The sequence below is a fragment of the Gymnogyps californianus genome, chromosome Z (assembly GCF_018139145.2).
Source record: "Gymnogyps californianus isolate 813 chromosome Z, ASM1813914v2, whole genome shotgun sequence".
NCBI lineage: Eukaryota > Metazoa > Chordata > Aves > Accipitriformes > Cathartidae > Gymnogyps > Gymnogyps californianus.
This window is the reverse complement of record NC_059500.1, coordinates 78,585,452-78,605,295: the sequence shown is the minus strand read 5'-3', so window position 1 is coordinate 78,605,295 and position 19,844 is coordinate 78,585,452. Positions and strand designations below refer to the sequence as shown.

At 35.5% G+C, this 19,844-nt stretch overlaps 1 protein-coding gene across 1 annotated transcript in view; it reads right to left on the bottom strand.

Annotated features, from left to right (window-relative positions):
* PIK3C3 (phosphatidylinositol 3-kinase catalytic subunit type 3) overlaps positions 1-19,844 on the bottom strand; it is a 77,605-nt gene that overhangs the window by 19,104 nt on the left and 38,657 nt on the right. The window contains exons 20-23 of the mRNA XM_050913216.1: positions 19,259-19,343; positions 18,060-18,134; positions 8,627-8,795; positions 2,917-3,007 (exon numbers count right to left, since the gene is read on the bottom strand). Coding sequence (XP_050769173.1) covers positions 2,917-3,007; positions 8,627-8,795; positions 18,060-18,134; positions 19,259-19,343 — 420 coding nt within the window. The remainder of the gene's footprint in view (positions 1-2,916; positions 3,008-8,626; positions 8,796-18,059; positions 18,135-19,258; positions 19,344-19,844) is intronic.

Below are 19,844 nucleotides of genomic sequence, written 5' to 3'. Positions count from 1 at the left end.
AGATGACTCTGATCCTAGCCCGTTTACAGCTGATTTGCTAACTATTTTTTTAAAGCAAAAAAGTAAAACCAAAAATTGAGAACTAAAGAAAACAGTTACTGTCACCGGAGCTTTGAACATAGTTGTATGCATATAGTAGACCATAACGTCAACAACTGCTTTAGGGAAGGGTCCTCTGCTCACCCACTCTTTAGGGATCCCATTATGACGTATTATTTCTGCACAAATTCCAGAAGTATATTCAAAGGATAATTTTTGAACCAAAAGGACCAAACCTGAACAGTTAACAGTAGTTAAAAACAGTTGAGCTGTCAGAAAAAATGAGAGTTTATATACAATAACAATACTTGGGGGAGGGCTGAAAAGTCTATGAATTACAATGAAAACATTTATGAACAAGCTAAACAATTTGGTTATCTTTCTGATAATACCTTAATGTGTGGGTTTTATTTTGTTTTTTAAAGGAACAAGCACACTGCAAATGAACTTACAGAACTTGGGAAAGTAAAATCTTCTCCTCTCAAAACATTTGAAAATGTGAAAGTGATTTGCATTCCTTATCAGAAATACTTGCCTTACTGGTTCAGTTCTAGCTCTTTTCACATTTTAAAGCCTCTGTGAATAGACAGACTTGAACCTACCACGAGGCTAAAAAAAAAATCACAGTTCACCAAGCTGCAGCATTGTCAGAGCTCAGTATCCCCATAACTAATTGCTGCATTTGATCTAACAGTGATCTGTCATACAACAACTAAGCTCATGTTCTTTTCATGCAAAGAAGGTACTATTATTTATACTTTGTAAGGGAATTTAGAAGTAACCACATTGACCTAATTCACAGCTCTTAGAACTTCCTTTTAGATTTTGCTTCCTTCCATGATCTCCAATTGGATACAATACAATCATGCTTTACATAATCTTAATTTTTAACTACCGTACATCAGTGAACTGTAACATACTTAGCAGCTGTAGAAAGGACTTGTTGGCTTGCAATTCTGTACCTTGATTTCAAGAAAATTATATGGGAAATTCATATAGAGTAAAAGAGTTTTATAAGTGTCTGAAGTACTCAAATGTTGCTACATTAAAACAACCCTTTACAAATATTTTACAGAATCTGACATCCTATTATCATTAATTACAGAAAGCAATATACCCTTGGACAGCACTTCTACAGGCTTTACCAACATAAAATACAATGTCAAGATAGTAATAAGAAACAAGGATATTGCATGTTAATTGGCAGTGAACACTGGGAGACTCCGTTTGACAAAAATGTCAGAGCTCACAAGAGAACATTCCAGGCAAGAATGAACACTATCACGTCAAGCAACAGTGAACTGTGGACAGAGGTGAGTAAGATTAAAATATGTAGCATGTCTCAAACTTATTGCTGCAAACATGAAAGGACGAGCACTACTGGAATTCAATGAAACCATCAGTTTGATCTCTCGATGACTATTTCAGTCAACGACAAACTTCCCAAAATTAGCCCCTGCACTACCTGTAGATACATACTTCAATTTCTCCCAGGATTTACTGTGCATCTATTTGTAGACTTTGCAATCTAAAAGGTTTTCCCCTCCTTACTGTATCATGGAAGTAAAAAAAAAAATTCCAATAGGCAGCCAGAACCAAACATATCTTCTTTACAAAGATGAAATTCATAAACATGTGTTGCAAGCATACTGTTAAGAAGGTCTCTACATAAATGCAGTTACTCCCAGAACTTGGTAGGTATTGAACCATTTCAGTTTTCTACTTTAAGCCTCTACCTCCCAAGTTCTAAGTGAGTAACCTACCCAGTCTTTGCAGGGCATTTAGGGACAGAGGTGAGGTTCAAATATTGATATGGAAAAAGAATTAGCTGTCAGTTTCCCAGGAAAACAATCAAGTGGAGGGAGGGCTGTCATCTTTACCACAAAATACAGCACTTCTGGCTAGCTCAGCCTTGCTGGAAATGAAATTGAATAGCTATATGAACACTTCGTATCAATTTGAAACCAAGAAACTCTGAACAGAAATGCTCCAATTCTTGCAGGCAAAAGGAAAACTTTGGTTGGAGTCACAATTTAGTTTAAGGCAATGGTATTAGAACATTAAATATTAAAGATTCTGAATCTCTGCTTTCATAGCTTATAGAAAACACTGAAGAACAGCCTACTTTAGAGAAAATCCACTGCTCGAATAAAAATTACACTGAACTGATTTCCATTGGATACACAGGCTCCACAAAGTCTTTTGTGGAATTAAAACAGATAGCCCTTCACTATAAATCAGGTTATAAAAAAGCCAACATTTGCCTAAAATATAAGTGTAACGAGATCTAGATAAACATTTATCCAGTATTTTTAATGTCAACTGTTGTTGAAACATCAAATGGAGAAGAATGATTCAGGCTGGTGCAAAGGGACAAAGTTAGAATTATGGGACACGAGTTTGTTTTCACAATAAACAAAAATTTCTTGGTGATGAAGATATACCAGTGTACTGGTTTTAAATCTTCAGCAGACTGGTTTTATAAAACCATCCATGACTTACAGGATTCTAGACTAGATGGAACAGTCTTTCATGACATAGTCAGTGTTGATTGCTTCACTTATCAAAAGTTTCATAAGGTGGGATCACTGTTCTTAGCAGAATGCTAAAACACCACTTGGAACAGAGTGCTAGAGCAGACTGTGCACTACTGTATGGACGATAAAGAACAATTCTGTATTTATGGGCACATGTGCTAAGTGATCTCAAAAGTATATTCTCTTATCTTGAACTTCAATTACTCTAGAAATTGCTCAAAACTTATAAAACAGGAACAAGTATTTTCAGGTCAGTTACAAATAAGTCACCACAAGTAACTGAAAATTTCACGACATCATGACTTGGGTTACTGAAAGACAAGGAAAGCTTTCCAGTTACCTTTTTTACAGTCTTGTCAGGCTCAAGAGCAATATCTGGAATGTTGGCATCCACCATGAGGGAAAATAAGTTCAAGATCAAGTTGGAATACCTAAGCAGAAGAGCAAATTAGGTAAAACACTCTGTAAACTGTACAAAAGACATTTTGTAAACAACTTCATTTAAGAACACATCATCATCTTAGTGTGAATTGGTAATGCTTCAGAGGAGATGCATTCATAACACTTTAGCTGAACATATTTATGTTAAAAACATAAGATACCTGATATTAGCAGTGAAAGTTTAACCCTCAAACTGTCTCAAACTGCCAAAACCGAACAGACTGCTCTGGTTTTGTAATAATTTTCTAAAAATTGCCAGAACATTTATTCAGAGACACATCAAATATAAACTGTGATTTCATATATTGTAAGATTTAATGCCGTTTTCTACCTCTAGTAGGACAAGCATATGCTAGAATATCGATTCAAAGGTTATTTTTTATTAAAAAGGATATCAGCAATACAGCAGTATTAAAGAAATCAGCAAACAGCTAAAGTCTTCACAATTACAAGAAATGATTTTTCAAGTTGCTGCAAGAGCTTTTGCCATAACAAGTTGAATATAAGTGATTTAACCAGATCCAAGTCTGCAGTTGCTCAGTTAAGCTGCAGTATCATTGGTATGCATGCTACACTTATGAAGTACAAATGCCATTTATAACCATTAAAAGAGACAAGACAGAGTATAGTTTGCAGTTTTAAAATGGTGTTGGAAGTACTCACGAATCTTTTAAAGAACACCATTTTGCCCTTGCAGGAAATTAGCTGTAAGTTGCTTTTTGAAAGGATAATTTTCAAGATGTTCAACATAAACCGAAACTTTCCTTCCTCTGTAAAGAGATCTAGTCCTCTTTCAGAGACGAAGTACATAACTGACTTCAAAATCTGAAATATTACTTTGCTAAAAGCACTAGGAGCTTCATAGATGACAGAAAATGAATTCTTAGCAGCAAAACTTGTTTATTAGCAAGCCGCTGAATATACATAAGCTGACAGTTGCAAGGACTACAAAGTATTTTAACTACACAAAAGGACTGCTTCATTGCCATATTTTACAAAGTAAATACTGCTCAACAAAAAACCTCTCTAGAAAAGCATAATTCCATCAAAAACTCTCGACACTTCATTATTATCTGGAACTAGCACTACCTAGCATATTTCAATATAAGTTTTAACTCTTTATAACACAAACATTTAAAATAAACTGTTTGGGCAGAAATCTTCAGTGTCTAATTTGTTTCAGCTGTTCTGCTTCACTTTCCCAGGGGGAAGGGGCTAGAATCAGGAAAGTTACTTTTATCACAGATTAAAAGAAAGAAAGAAAAAGTTACACTACCATTTTGTTTCAGATCTGGCTAAGAAATCCAGCAGTCAAGTTGCTTTGGTGTCAGGAACAGACACTACAGGTTTTAATGAAAATTTTTTTCTACTTGCCTGAAACAAGCAAATCTCACTTTAAACACGCTTAAATCTTACACAGCTACGTTCTCTCAAGTCCCTTCCTAGGTCACTGGTACCTTCCATTGGTAGTTCTCCCTTTGAACTGACCCGGGAGTCCAGAGTCTCAGAGTCCCTTTTGCTCTTGAACCACACAAAGGATAAAAGCTTATGAGCACTATAGGTTACTGGGGTTATTTAAGCAATGGAGATTCACAAAAGAGATTTCAGAGGTCTAGGCATGATTGCTAGATGTCAGTTAAGAGCTGGTTCTGTTCCACACAACGAAGTCTTTTGCTTCTTGGTGCTTAAAGTAAAAGCACTGGAAGCATAAGATCAACTGAAGAACCTCATTAAAAAAAATTCAACAAAAGGTAATTTTGGGGGGAGTACGGAGTGGGAAGAGACAAATATTAGGAAAGAGCTGCTTACTATACTATCTGCAGGTCTCTCCTCTGCCTCTCACCTCAACATTTCTTTAACTCAGTAATCAACTAGATGGCGGTCTAAGGATGAAAAAGAGCTTATTAAGTAAATTTGTTAGCTGCCTCTAGGATCCTTGTCATGTTTCATAGATTTTTAGAAAATTTATTAAAAAACTGGGACTTAACAAGAGAGGTAAGAGCTTCCTGCTTTAGACAGTTGGCTGTCATCCTTCCCATATGCAACATCCTTGGCAAATACGTCAAGATGTTCACAACTGGTCAACTGACAGCCCAAATTCATCCTAAGACTAAACATTTTGCTGAAACACCTGAGTTAGGAATCTGACCCATAAGAACCAAACACCTTTGTCAGGCAAGTCACATCGCTCGTCTTTGACATCTACGTTAAAGGCCTCTGGAATGCCTGACCTCCATCCACAGCCAGAACGAACTAGGAGCTCAGTTTTTCTAGGTTTAAGAAGCTTCAATTAAGCACCTAAACCTGACCCTAAATCCTTCTTATGTAAATGCATTCTTTGTTTTCCTCAAAGCTCAGTACAAATTAATATATAAAATAAATGAGCACTCAGTTACACTGGACGTTGATTAAACTTATGGTTTGAACACGAAGTACTAAAACCAAGGACGTTCTTCAAAAATTTAAGAAATTGAACAAAATAACTCTACTCCTACATAGAAGAGGCTTCATATATACCAAGAAAGAAACCCACATCAGGCAAAAGTTCAAATTCTCACTGCCATCTTTTCTGAGAACAGCATCTTTTAAGTGCTTAATATCTCATCAAATATATGCTTGATCCCAAGCACTCCTATATGGAGTTTACCTGCCCATTTGCATATAGATGTCCTAAACCAACCGAATATTTAGGCTGTTGACATTGCAATACTCTATCAAATTCAAAGCCACATACTTCCACTACAAAGACAGGACAGGAAAGTAAGTATACAGTTATCTGCAGTCCCAAACTAAAGCCCTGTTTACCTGGTCTAAGTAAAAAATTCCTAAGTTTAAAATTAAATTGCCTTTTCTGCAGTATAACTTGGGACCCCCCGGGACTCATTTCTTCTCAAGACTACGTGTATTCCCCAATCACTATCATGTCCCAGTTAGCTATAAAAAACTATGGCATTTATTCTTCCAAAAGTATTTCCTCACAGTCCAGACTCAAGCAAAACTGACCTGATCCCATCCAGTTTCACCTTTGCTCTTCCCTCTTCACCATCTACCCCCAGCTTTTAGAAGACTATCTAGACCCGACACTGCCTAGCTACAACCTTTCCAAAGAATCAGCACTTGCCAAGGGCCATCACAGCTTTCCACTTGTTGCCTATAGTGTTTTTCATTCAGATCTATATGGCCTCCTCTGTCCACTATACCATTGAGAACAGACTGGGAAAAAACACTCTGGTCCAGTCAGCTGGATATCCTCATCCATACAGAGCAAATCTCAGCCTGAACTGCAGCTTCTGTCCCTAGTTACTTCCTACTCCTTTGTTCTTACCTATGCCCACTAACTCAAACTGAACATCAAACTTCTCACATGACTAACACAGGGGAAACCCTTATTTAGGAAGGAAAAACACAATCTAGACCCTCACCCTGGAAAAAACTCTCAAATGTTGCAGCTGGATTCTTCTCTGCTGGATCCTGCTGAGGATGTGTAAACTGAGAATTTTTGGAGGAAGGGACATGCTGACACATAACAGAACTTGAACATCTTTAAATACACTCAATGCGTATAATGAAGGTGTAAAAGGCTGCTAAAGCCCAAGTGAAGATGCAAGTTCTGCTGCCAGCCACAATTTGCCCTGCAACACATTCAGAACGCAGAGGCTGCTCCTTCACTACCGCACTGTTGACAAACACACACGACTGATTATTGTTGTTCAAAAAAGCAGAAAGCATCTCCCCCACCCCCCGAAAGAAAAAAAACCCAAACCAACAAAGAAACTGCACATCACTGATCATATGCCAAACTGCTTCCAACCTAAAACAATGAACAAAACTATTTTTCCACTTATAAGTTTTAAATTGTTTTTATTTGTTTTCACTACGCAACACCCATTCCACCAGGAATCCTGAAACACTGAGATACAGCACTTGCAAGATGTAGAGAACTGTCTATACCCCAGGGAAATAAAGAAGAAAGAATAAAACACAAATTGACGGAGATGACAAACAGAGTTTGCATTTTGTCTTAGCAATCAGAGGTTATGATTTCACACTACTTAGCCAGAAGAAGCATCTGCGAATGGGTTTGTGTCAACATGCAGAACTGTTAGAACTAAGCCATTCCACCTCTAATTATTCTTCTTTCAATAAGCAAGTAATCTTAATAATTTTTAGTTCTAGCTGCTTAAAGTAACAGTTATAGTAATACTAATACTATCCTATGCTATCTTTGTTGAAAGCCTTAAAGATATTTATCCAGAACCATTTAAAAATACTTTCCTATTAAACTGAACAAATATTGGAAAGACTATTATTACAACTACAATCTCAGACATTAAAAATGAAACCGTCCTGATTTACAGTTTAGCTTTATACCCAAATTACTGCAATACTCCACACTTAATGATGATCTTTGTAGGAAATCATTACATAAATTAATGCAATGGATAATTCTTCACTGACACAACAGACCTTTCCATTGAAACAGCTAGGTTTAAACAATAAAAACAACTCAAGTATTTCACAAATACAAAATAGTCTTACAAAACAGTTTTAAGCAAAATTTAGAACATGGAATATACATTAGCCTTTCTGATTGTTCTCTGGAGTCATGAATATTGTTTGCTAATAACATACTGCTGTTTCTTCATGCTGCTGAATTGCTTTTAACCCATTAATAATGTCAGTTCATAAACCAACTTCTCTTTCTCCTTTTAACAAGTGGAGAACTACATGCAGCATTTTTATTTCATACCGACTGCCTACTTTTCATACTACATGCACTTTTCACATATGTTTTTCATATCACTAATTTTTTTCCCCACATATTTGGAGATTTACATTATGTGATCTTGATATTAAAGTGAAATTCTTTCATCTCCATTGAAGATGTACTAAATCAAATCACTGGACAGATCAAGAGTGCTTACCTGTGTTCTGTTCAAGCAGAACAAAGCTGAGCTACTTGGCTCAGAAAGTTGACGGTAAGTAACAGTCACTTCAAAAGAACGAAGCTGATTCCAAGTTTAAAGAAGAGATCTGTGGTCCGTAAATAAATACGGTCTAAAGAGGTTTTAGCTGTCACAGTTCTGGGTATCTACAGAAACTGCTAACATACTTGATTGTCACTACAAGCAGCTAATTTTTGTCCCGCAGGACCTGAACCCAACTAAGCTTATGTATACGTCATCTTCAGGCCAAAGAATTTGATCATCACTAATCTAAACTGGAAGAGGATAAAGCAGCAGACGAGCAATGACTTAGAGTTAAAAGGACTGTTACTTGATCATCAATAATCAAAGTTGCTTAAGGGCAAAAACATATCCAAAAAGCAAGATATAATTTAATATCCCACAGGAGTTATGAAAAAAGCTATTTAGGTTATTAAACAAGCAAAATTGGGGGCTTTAACTTGAAGAACAATTACATTCAAGCTCCACATTACACCAATGCTGGGATGTTTTCATCCCTTTGTTTCGTACAAATTCTATTCTCTATGTTCAGACTTCAAACAGGTTTTGAATTTTCAACAGAAATATTTTCTCTGATTCATTTACTCCTCTCCTGCTTTATGGTGACTCTAATAAATTTTAACATAAAACTAGGTTTGTTACCTGCGGAGATGGAGAAAGGCTGTGTAGCACTGCTTACGGAACTCCTGGTACTGTTCGCTCTGCGTGCCTCCCATCCCTTCCACCATCTCCTTATTCAGCTTCATTGGGGGAGGTAGAGGCTTGGGGTCCCGACCCAAAATATAACCAAAGTCAATGTGAAACAGTTTACCTGCAGAAAAAGGAAAGGCAAATACTTCACATAGTATCAAATCTTGATACAAAACTCGGAAAAAAAAAATATTTTAGGTGCAATCTCTAGAAGATGCTAAGCAGCGCTCAAAAAAATACAATTCACTGTTTTCTGTAAGGCTTATAACTGTATATTTTATATCTTCAGCTGCCAATTTGAAATTATGGGTTATAACCATGTATTTTATATCTTCAGCTGCCAATTTGAAATTATAGGTTTAAAAAAGTAAAGCTGATTTCAAATTCATGAAGAGTACTAACAAATAAGACAAGTTTTTCTGTTGTTTTTTTTTTTTTTAAACATATGGAGTATATTCAAAGACCGAATCAATGTTGAAACTGGTCAGTAGATATTAAATGCACAGTTATATAATAGGTACTACTAATTCTCTGCGCCTTCTTTAGAATTTGTTAGCAAATTAAAATATTAATACACACATTGAATTGCTTTTAGTATCCCATTTGGTTGCTGTGACATGAAGTATGTTATTTTAGTTCTATGTTAAGTTTACCAACGGGAAAATAAGACTCACGATCCTAAAGAACAACTTTTTGAAGCCACTAAATACCAAAGAAGATTTCAAAGCTGTTCAAAAATTCTGAGTAAGGTTAAAATTTATCAACAGTTTTCAAATACATTGAAGAAACATCACTACAATTCCAAATCTGAAATTGTATTTCAAATGTGCCGAAGTCTGTCTTACACTTTTTCAGTACTAAAATGCAAAAGTTGCATCACTTGATCACTACCTTTCCCTTCTCAGATCAACTGACTACATTTAAAATGTTTCTGCAGCGTTAACTTGGCAAAAACTTATATACATCTCTTGCTTCAAACGCACAAGACAACTGCCCTCACTATCAAGAGCTTGTGTGCAGCCATGCTGTTTACAATATTGCTCAGACCTTTATTGGGGAGTATTCACTGTATTCCCTTTCAACAGTACTGAACCATATGTGAGATGCAATAGGAGGCAAAATGAACAATTGACACCCCAGCAACTTCAAAAAAACTTACTAAAACATTTAGATAATCTGAAGATTAAATATTATCTAAATATGCAAACAAAAATGTTGTCAACAGAAATTAAAACAGTACAATTCATAATTCTTAGGAAGCCAGTTTCTAGGATCATTCTTGACTCACTTAAGTGGAAAATATTGACCATATAAAGCAAAAAAAAGTTTTTGGAAGTGTTCTGCAAACAAATTTTCAGTTTGAAATGCACAATTTAAACAACGACTTGGGCCATACCAGAGCTGCATTACAGAAAGATGGTAAGAATGCAGATATGTGAAGAAACATTTATATTAAAAAAAAAAAATTAAAAAAATACTTTTACAAGTAATGAGTAATCAGGAAGTAAATTAAGAAGTACAAAAAGGTGATGTCTGTTTGAACTGTTAGGTAAGTTCAGTTTTGCTTCCAAGGCAAAGCTACTCAGTGACATTAATAAATTTAAGTCTTACATGAGTAATTAATAGAAAAGAATGAAATGTAGAAACAAGACGGAAGATCTTTTAAACAAAAAAGGTAGAAGATTATTAACATGATTGTTATCTAGACAGTCACACATAGCACAAAACATACACAGAGCCTTGCTTCAGAATTATGCAACTGAACAGCATTATGGACAGAGATCTGTTTGCCAAAGGATATTTTAACCTGCAGCATCTGTACTCATTTTAATATTTTCATAAGCTTAGGTACTCAGCACTCTTGAGAAAAAAGGAACAGTCAGTATTTTTCAATTAGTCACCCTTCTTTGACCATTTCATTGAATAATAACGTTCTATCATCAGAGAAGGCTGCTTGAGATCTGTCATAAGCACTCTTCTTCAACCCAAGAAACAAATTCCATCAGTCAATTTTCTAAGGGAGATCACAAGGATGCTTAATAAGCAGGCAAAGTATTTGCTAGTTGATAAATGCCACAACCATTACATTTTGCATACCTAATTCCGCTACAAAAAACCTCCCTTCCTTCAATAGTTTTTTCAAGACGTTACAGGAGTTACTTTTAGAGTTCATTTTTGTACACTTAAGCACCCTGATATATACACCCCCTCCCACCATTAAGTTACAAAAAATGTTTAATTAAAAAGTTTGAGGGGGTCTTTTCTGTTCACTTATTCAAACCTGTCACCTTGAAGAGTCAACATTTTGAATAAAACAGTAACTCTTGTGGCAGTAATTAAATCTTTTTTTTAGTTTGCTCTGGAAACAGGGAATAAGAGGCTATAATTAACAATTTAAATTGGTAACAAAGATGCATCTAAAACATTCAAAAACATTTTAATAGCTGACTGATATACATTCATATAAATTAATTAGGTATCAAATACTTTACTTATGCATTTTTAGGAATGAAGTATAGAAGAAAGTATAAGATGAGGCCATCCTGCATTAACATCATAGCTTCCCTAGCTGTACTTTGAAATTCAGCAAATTTTTAGGCTGACTCAAAATGTATGTCAAAAGCTTTCATTTAAATACATTAAATATATTTAATATTTTTCAAATCCATGTACTAAACACAGACTTAACTCATTTTCGTTTGTGCAGCTCCTCCAAGATCAATTAAACTAGCATACCATATTACAGAATACAGACAGAAGGCTCCCCTTGGTGCTCGCCTGAAGCTGCTACACCAGTAAAGACCAACCAGCCAGCTTGAGGGAGTATTGCAGTTTTAGAGCTTTCTACAGAAAAGCCAGACTTATGTTCTCCTCGAGGATTTAACTGCAATTGGAACAAGCAAAGAACAAGCCTGCTTTGGACAAATGAAATTAGTTGTATATTTAATACTGAAAATTAGGTGAAGTTTATATTATTATTTATATTAACAAATAATAAATTTATCAAATTAATAAACTTGATGATTTGAAATCTTTTAATACTAAGATAAAAGGTTGTAAGTATCTCAAGTGATCATCCCAAGTAAAATTCCTATCAGGGTATAATACTGAACATCCCACTTTCACAATATCAATGAATGCGATGATTAGACTATCACTCAGTATAAGCTCTATTACAAGAACAAGGTTGGAGAAAGTTTCTTGTACCTATTTCACAAGGTGTAGTGCCAGAAAATACTAAATAGTAGCAGAAAGAGCAGGATAAAAACAGGAATCCAAACACTCCAGCTCTATATAAAGCAACTGTTGTAGATTGTATGAACTTCAAACAAAAAAATATCACTTTGATCTAGAAATTACCATACCGAAGATGTAATTTTAGGAGGACAGAAAATATATTTAATAAGAATTTTTATTCTGTAAGAATTGACTTTCACTGTGAATAGCATATTGCCTCCTAACATAGCCATCACTCCTGATACGCATCTGTAAGGACAGAGGCAAAAACTGCCAGTAACAACTTATGAATTATTTTTTTTGTCAACTTAAACACTTTTTTTCTTCAAGAGCACAGCTCCTCAAAACACTACTCATTTGAAATTTGTCAGCCTCGGGTATGACAATACTTAGAAAATAACCTTGTCTAGTAATCACAGCTGAAAAACAGTCTACAGGAGAATCAGCAACTTATTTGGGCAGGTGTTGAGTGTTTTAGTTCTGGAGTGTCACACAATTTGTGCAGTTTGTATTTGAAAGTTCTTGAAAGTTATGTAATTTGGTTGATAAGAAGCATACCCTCTCAACTGAATTTAGAAGATGACTCTTTCAAACCTTTATTTCACAGAATTACAGAATGGTTGAGGTTGGAAGGGACCGCTGGAGGACATCTGGTCTAACCTCCTGGTCAAGCAGGGCCACCTAGAGCTGGCTGCCTTGCCCAGGACCATGTCCAGATGGTTGCTGAGTATCTCCAAGGATGGAGACTCCATGAGCTCCCTGGGCAACCTGTGCCAGTGCTCTGTCACCCTCACCATGAGTAATAATTCATACTCACGGCATGGTATTTATATACAGTTATCACCTATCCTCCCAGTAAATTAGACTGCTTGTGAACTTTGTGTAACACTGCTTTTTCTAAAGGCTTTGAACTTTCATGTTTATAAAACAGTTACATTTCCTTCCTTCAATATGCAGTGTCAGTGCCATAACACATACACTTCAATCTCTTAGACCATCATGTTTTTACCTCAGATTCTAATCCAGCTTCTTTGGATTTATTACCTTTTAATTTAAAGGGCTCTTAATTATTATACATGCTTATAAATTAAAGACAGAACTGGACTTCTGGTGTTGGTTTATTACTGTTCCTGAATGACTGCTAAATCATATGAGTGAGGTTTTTTGTTTAAGTCATGTTTTAAACTAAAAGAGAAGTTACTTAAGACAACAGGTGAAACAGATCTCATCCTCTGAGCCTCTTGCATTCTTTTAGGGCTAGATATAAAGGCATTGGATTTCTACTATTAAGACACTGAAACCTTTAGACACCTATTTAGAAATGTGAGTTCCTTATAAAAATGGGGGATTTTAGGCATCTAAGAAAACAAAACATAACAATTCAGGAAACACCTCGAGACCACACACAAGTATGCATGAACTTCCTGCCTTGTTTCGAGGCTAGGAGTAGGACTGTATGTAGGCACCTACATATAGTTCAAGATACACAGCTTTGGACAAACATTTCTGATGTTGAAATTGGCTCACTCCTCAGTCTGAAAGAGCACATTAGCACTCTCAGGAAGCAGGAAAAATCTCTGCTGGAAAGACTTCAAAGAGAGTCTTTCGCCTTAAAAACCAGTGCCCTAATACTTACTCTCCACTCCCCATTTAAGCTATTTTACCATAGAGAAAGCAAGACACAAGGCATTTACTGACTGGAAGAGTATGAGATGTTTCCAGAAATGTGCAATAATGCAGCATGCACACACAAAATTATTTCGTTCAAAACCTAAAAGCTGATACTGTTGTGTACTTTTAAGCTTTTTTTTTTTTAATTTTATCAGGTTGACTACATTTTTCTACTGAACACCTGGTTTTCTAACACATGGAATAAAGAGTACAGGCCCTTGGAGAGCTCAAGGAAATGGCATCAAACATGGAAAGTTTCCCTGACTGGCAGTCATGGCATGAGGGATTTGAAAGTCCATCTGAGTTTCTTTCAGCCTTGAGAGTGAAGTGATCTTTGATTAAGTGAAGCATGGACTTGTGGAGACTAAAAATTGATATCTGGTGCTTGCAATAGCCAATAACATCTGACTGCAGCCGGAGAGGCCAATTCGTCCATCACTTTTACTGCTAATGCCTAGATTTTAGTACAGGAGAAAGTTCCCATATAGCAGCAGAGAAATTGTTTTATTTCACCAGAGGACTGTTAGGAAAAACTACTGAAAGCCTGCACAGAACTCTGAAATCCTTAAACAAAAAGTGGAAGGCAAAGCAAATCAGATGCATTCCCTAAAATAAAATAAGTCTGGTGGCAATTGTCTTAACAGGTAAGCAAGCCTTACAAATTATTTCGAACTTATCTTTTCCCACTTTTGGGAAGAGGGGGAAAAAAACCCAATCAAAACACAAAAAACCCCAAGGTCTGAATTTCAATATATTTTCTGTAAACTGCATCTGCCACTATTATTTTAACCTGGCTCGTATAGAAAAAGTACAATTTAGTGACTATTTTAACTGAATTCCTATTTTAAATTTGAAGCCATAGGATAAAAATTCCTCTGAGGAAAGTGACTGGATGGATGGATGGGGTGGTTTCCTGGCTTTCCCAGCATATTCTTATGTTACCGTCAAAATTTCTCCTTTGCTAACAGAGCACTGACATGCTGAAAAAAAAATCAGAATGCCCAATTTATTGTCATCATTTTCATCAGCTACATGTTATAACTTCTCTGAGACTACACAAAAACGGAAGAAAGTAGCATGAATTGTTAAGGACTTATTCAGGATACAGGTTTTAAACTCAGTAGGCAGCAACAGCTGGAGGTAAAGTTTATCACCGTCATCCATATAACAGGTAAGGGCCCAGCTTGTGCTAAGCATTGTAATTTTTCCCCTTCACACCTCAAGCTGTCCATTCTCAAAATGCACTCCATGCAGGCATATTATAAGAAAAAAAGATGTCAGATATGAATTGTTCAATGAGAAATACTGTTCAAGATACCTATAAGAGAAAATGTTTTAACAGATCAACAGCTAAAAGTTTATATTCTTTTTGGTAGGCATCACAGAAATTGGAGTTGCAGAGAGAAATCTAAAGGATAACAGTATGTGTTAGTTTTGTAACTAATTATACTGAAGTATAATGGTACAGCATTTAAAAATCTGAAAGTCTAGATATCTTGTTTAAGACTACTTAAGAAAAAGTCATCCTATTTCTAGAACTATAGGTATAAAACAGTCATGAAAGACAGCAGAAATTATTTCATCCAGATAACAGACATTCTCATCCTATAGTGCAAAAAAATACATTTCTAATGTTGAGTGGGAAACAATTTTTTATGAACTTCAGTATGTATTGCTTAATATTTAAATTATACCATATCTATTATAAGCAGAGACATCTGTATGTTAGAAGATGATGCAAAAATTCTATTGGAAGGAGTCCAACACAGATGTGGCTACATTCACCAAACTAAAAAGTAGAGCCAAAAAAGGTAATAATATATATTGCCATATAAATCCAAGAAGAGTATGTGAACCCACAGCTGGTACTCAGCATTCTTTAGCCTACTGGAAAGCTTCAATTCATTAAATCATTATCATCAAGAAAGGATGCATATATGGTCATACAATTTTGAAGAAAGGTACAGCTTCCATTCTTCAAGAGAAGAATTAAGTTAGCTTTTTCCAACTTAAGTCTAAGGGATTCTCAGTAGCAAGAAACAAGCCTTTGTTGTATTTGGAACATAAGAATTTCTCCTGATAGCTCAAAAAACCTCTCTCAGTATGTGACAGAGCATAGGTAGCAGACGAAAACAATTTCAGACTCAGAATGTACCGTGGATGTGCACTGCCCTCTGCTGTACTGCTTAAATTCTTCCACTAAGCCAAACAGCCGTTGTGCTGTTACTTTTTAACATAGACAGGTAAGATGCACTTTACCCCAAACCAAAACACTAAAATATTACTACTCTCAGCTTGCAAGCTGTGCCTGCTATGGAAAGATTTATACCCATCATCTTAGACAAATGATAGAGATCTCTCAAGACAGATTTTTAAATGCCCATTTGTACATTGCCAAGCAGATAGGGAAAAAGACGCTTGCTTTAGTTGTTCCCCCATGTGCTTAGAGCAAGACCTTTACCCTAATCAAGGCCCAACAGTTAATTTTCTACTCTTTCATACAGAGTATGCTGATTCAAAGTAATATATGCTTCAGCCATATCTGTAAACTAACAAGCCTTCCACATGGATGTGTCTCTTTTCCCCAAATAATATTTTTTATGTACATGTTTCTCATTCGATAAACGTTTCACTTCATTATCAACACTTAACCACAACTCCTAACTCTTCATCACTATGTAATGAAGGTATTCAAGGCATCAGAACTCCTATGGGAAGCTGTAGTTCAAGAGTAAGCAAGCAAAAAAACCCCCAACAAACGAACAAAACACCTCCAAAAATTTTTTCCCCTACAAGAAATGGTTTTGTTTGTTAAAACTTTGTGAAGCTCACGCAGCTACACACAAACTTATTTTCAGTGAAAACACTTGAATTTCCCTCCACCCCCAGGCATTGATTGTAATACCTGAAGTAGCTTAATTTTCAAATCCTTCATTTCCTCTAGTAGAGGAATCTCCTATTTATTTAGAATCGCTAGAATTATTCACTCTACCTGGTCTGTTATTAATCCATACAGATGGCAAGAAAAAAATAACATTAAAAAAGTTAAAACAAGTTAGGGGGAATCAAAATGCGTATCTGCTATTTTGAACTTTCAAGATACATGCGTTTTGCTGCAAACTAAAGGACGTACTTGATTAAACAGTAACTTCTACTACTTTCTCTCCCCCAGCTGTGAATTTGTAATAAGCAGGACACTAAAGAGTCTATTTCCTTCTTTGTTTCTAGAGAAGGCTTAAAAAAAAATATATAATTTCAACTGGAGCTGAATGGCCCAGCCAGCTCAGTTAGGCTGATGATGAAACCCTTGGATTTTTGCTGTACAGTGGTTTGGTTTCATCAAGAACACAAGTTTCAGAGGGAATAGAAAATGCTGAAGTAAATACTGCTCTGACAGGTTTCGCATGACATTCCCACTTCTGGGACATATTATGTAAAATTTCTTCGAAAAACATACAGACCTAGAAAGCTCACAGAACCACTTTGTTTAAAAGAAAGTCAAATCTGAGACAAGAATTCGCGTGGACATCTCAGTGAAGTCATCAAGATTATACCTAATTCCATATGACTACTGATAATACTTGTCTAAACATCTACTGTATTTGGAATAGCATACATAAAAAAAGCAGAATTATTTGACAACTATTGAAATACAACTGACATCCAACTAGCAGATCTTGAATTTGCTTTCTGATAGCATGGTAAAAAAGCTACTGAACAGGAATGTAACAATTTAATGAAAAATTAAATGGTTTGATAAAGAACAATTAGGATACTTGGGCTTGGAGTCACTTTACAAATATTTTTTTAATGCATCCTTTTTTCCAGCTTTGGACCAAGAGTTCTGGGAAAAAAAACGTAATTACGATTTTAGCCAAGTTTAAGATAACAGTGAAATGTTTCTTGGTCTTAGGTAAAGGCAGTCAAATTTTACCATATACTATGTCCATACTATTTTCAAAAAAGGTAGCATCACTCAAGAAAATTCTTGAGTTTAACAAAAAACAACTTACAGGTCCAGCTTTCAGTGTAAAAAACGTGAGGGTAGAACACAGGACTGAAATAAGCCACCTGAAAACTATACAAAACCCCCAGTGTTTATAAACATGTCTGGGTTGAGGTGAAGTTAGACTTCCTTTACCTACAGATGTATAAATGGCTCAAACTGACATCAAAACCACATATCAGATACACATTATGTCACATCTTGCCTACTAATGTGTTTAGAGAGCAGTTAGTCTACTTGCTTTCTTATTCTTCAACTGCCACTTCACACTACTAAGAGTTTAAACCTAAACTTTGATTCACTGGATCAAATATTACCTTAGATGAAACAATGTAACTTTACACTTAAAGATGTATTCTAATCTACAGTACTCAATGCATTATACTCACAAGGAAAATGGAGCAAAACAGTACCAACACGTTAGAAATTAAACAACTGCTGTTATAAAATTATACTGCTAAAAAGAATTACCTGTTTTTGTTAGCAAAAGATTATCCAGATGTCTATCTCCAACTCCAAGGATGTAAGTAATTACACAATAACCAGCTGTAACAAGTAAATTGTGAACATCAATATAAGTACCTTTCCTGGAGAGCAACAAGTTCCACACAATTAACAACAGCATATGACATTATCTTAGTTCTTGTTCACTAGTAATAAATATACCATAGAGACTGGGGGTAGGGGGGGTGCTGGTGAAGAATAATCAAGATTATCAGCACTATGAAGAACATTTGAAGTAATAAATTAAAACTCTGAATTTTATTCAGTGCTGTGTAGATTTTCATTTCTTACTACACGATTATATGCCTAACACTAAAAGCCTAATTTCATTCAATATATTGGGACCAAGATGCTCCAAAGGAAGATGAAGTATTTTGAGTAAAATGAACACACACATTTTGAACTGAAGATATTTTAAGGCAACTGTAAACAAGCATTAGACATTGATATGAATCTGAATGTATACATCAGCAGTATTCACAAGTTAAGCAGTGAGCCAGGCAGTGATAAATAGTGAACTGTTTTAATTGTTACTTTCACCCACTAACCAGAAGAGTTTGAAGCAGTTCTAAAGACTGTGCCATCAGAAAGAGAAGGGGAAAGGACAAGATACTGTGGAGCAACACTGAATTTCTTTTTTTTTTTCATAGAATGAAGTTGCTTTTAATTTAATGGACAGCAAATGTGATATTTTAACATTGCCATCAGTTTACTGAACAAGAATTACACTACCACGTTTTCTTGTCATCCAAATGGAACAACAAGTTGAATGTAGCCTCACCGCCCCAAAAATCCCGATGTTTTAAAAACAAATTAAAATTTTCTACCTCAAATACAGATGATTTGTTATTATATAAATGCTTTACATCTCCCTGAATTATAAAGACCCCAACTCATGATGCGGAGGGGGCAGAGGTAAGATTATTGCTAGAAAGAAAAGAGTATTTAACTTCTAGTTTCCCTTAAGGAGAACAAAAGGAGGGCTGAGGAAAGGAATTGCGTATGACATGCCAGGCTCAAAACTATTCTTTTCACAGGGATTCTGACAGCTAGTACATGCATAGTGCCCTATCTGCAGTCATCTAAACTGAAATGTCTTAATACCTCATCTACCCTGTGCTTTATACTTCAGATATGAAGTTACCAACTGTAAGACTGTAACTTACCACAGCTCTTAACATATGTGTCCATCACCTCTGCACTTATTCCATGAGGGCCAGTCTCACTAGGTGCATGTTTTCTGAAGAAGTTCTGGAGGGGAAGGCATCAACATATTTAGTTATTCCACATGATCTGAAACAGGATCTTTAGAATCGGTAGAAAAAAAGGTTTAAATCAAGACCACAAGTGGCCGTTATTACAATCTGTTAAACTAACAGCCACTCCCCAAAACCCTAATAAGATCCGATTTAATTTTATATAGCTTTATTTATTGTCTTAATCATTATATTCTTATACTCAACAGAAACAGATCTGAAGTTCAAATTGAAAAGCAGTTTTCGTTATTAATGGCTTCAGAAAATTAACAATGCATTGAAAAGTTACTAATTAATAACTATGAGTGCAAATACTTCCACAGGAAACTGTTTAGGCCAGATCAACAAAAACTAAAACAGGACTAACAGTCCAGATTAGTAACTACATTTGGGACACAGACTCTTACAATGTTTATCATCATTATATGTCTCCACATTTCTCAATACAACCAACCACTACTGAATTTAAAAGGAAAATCTAAGTCATCAAATGGAA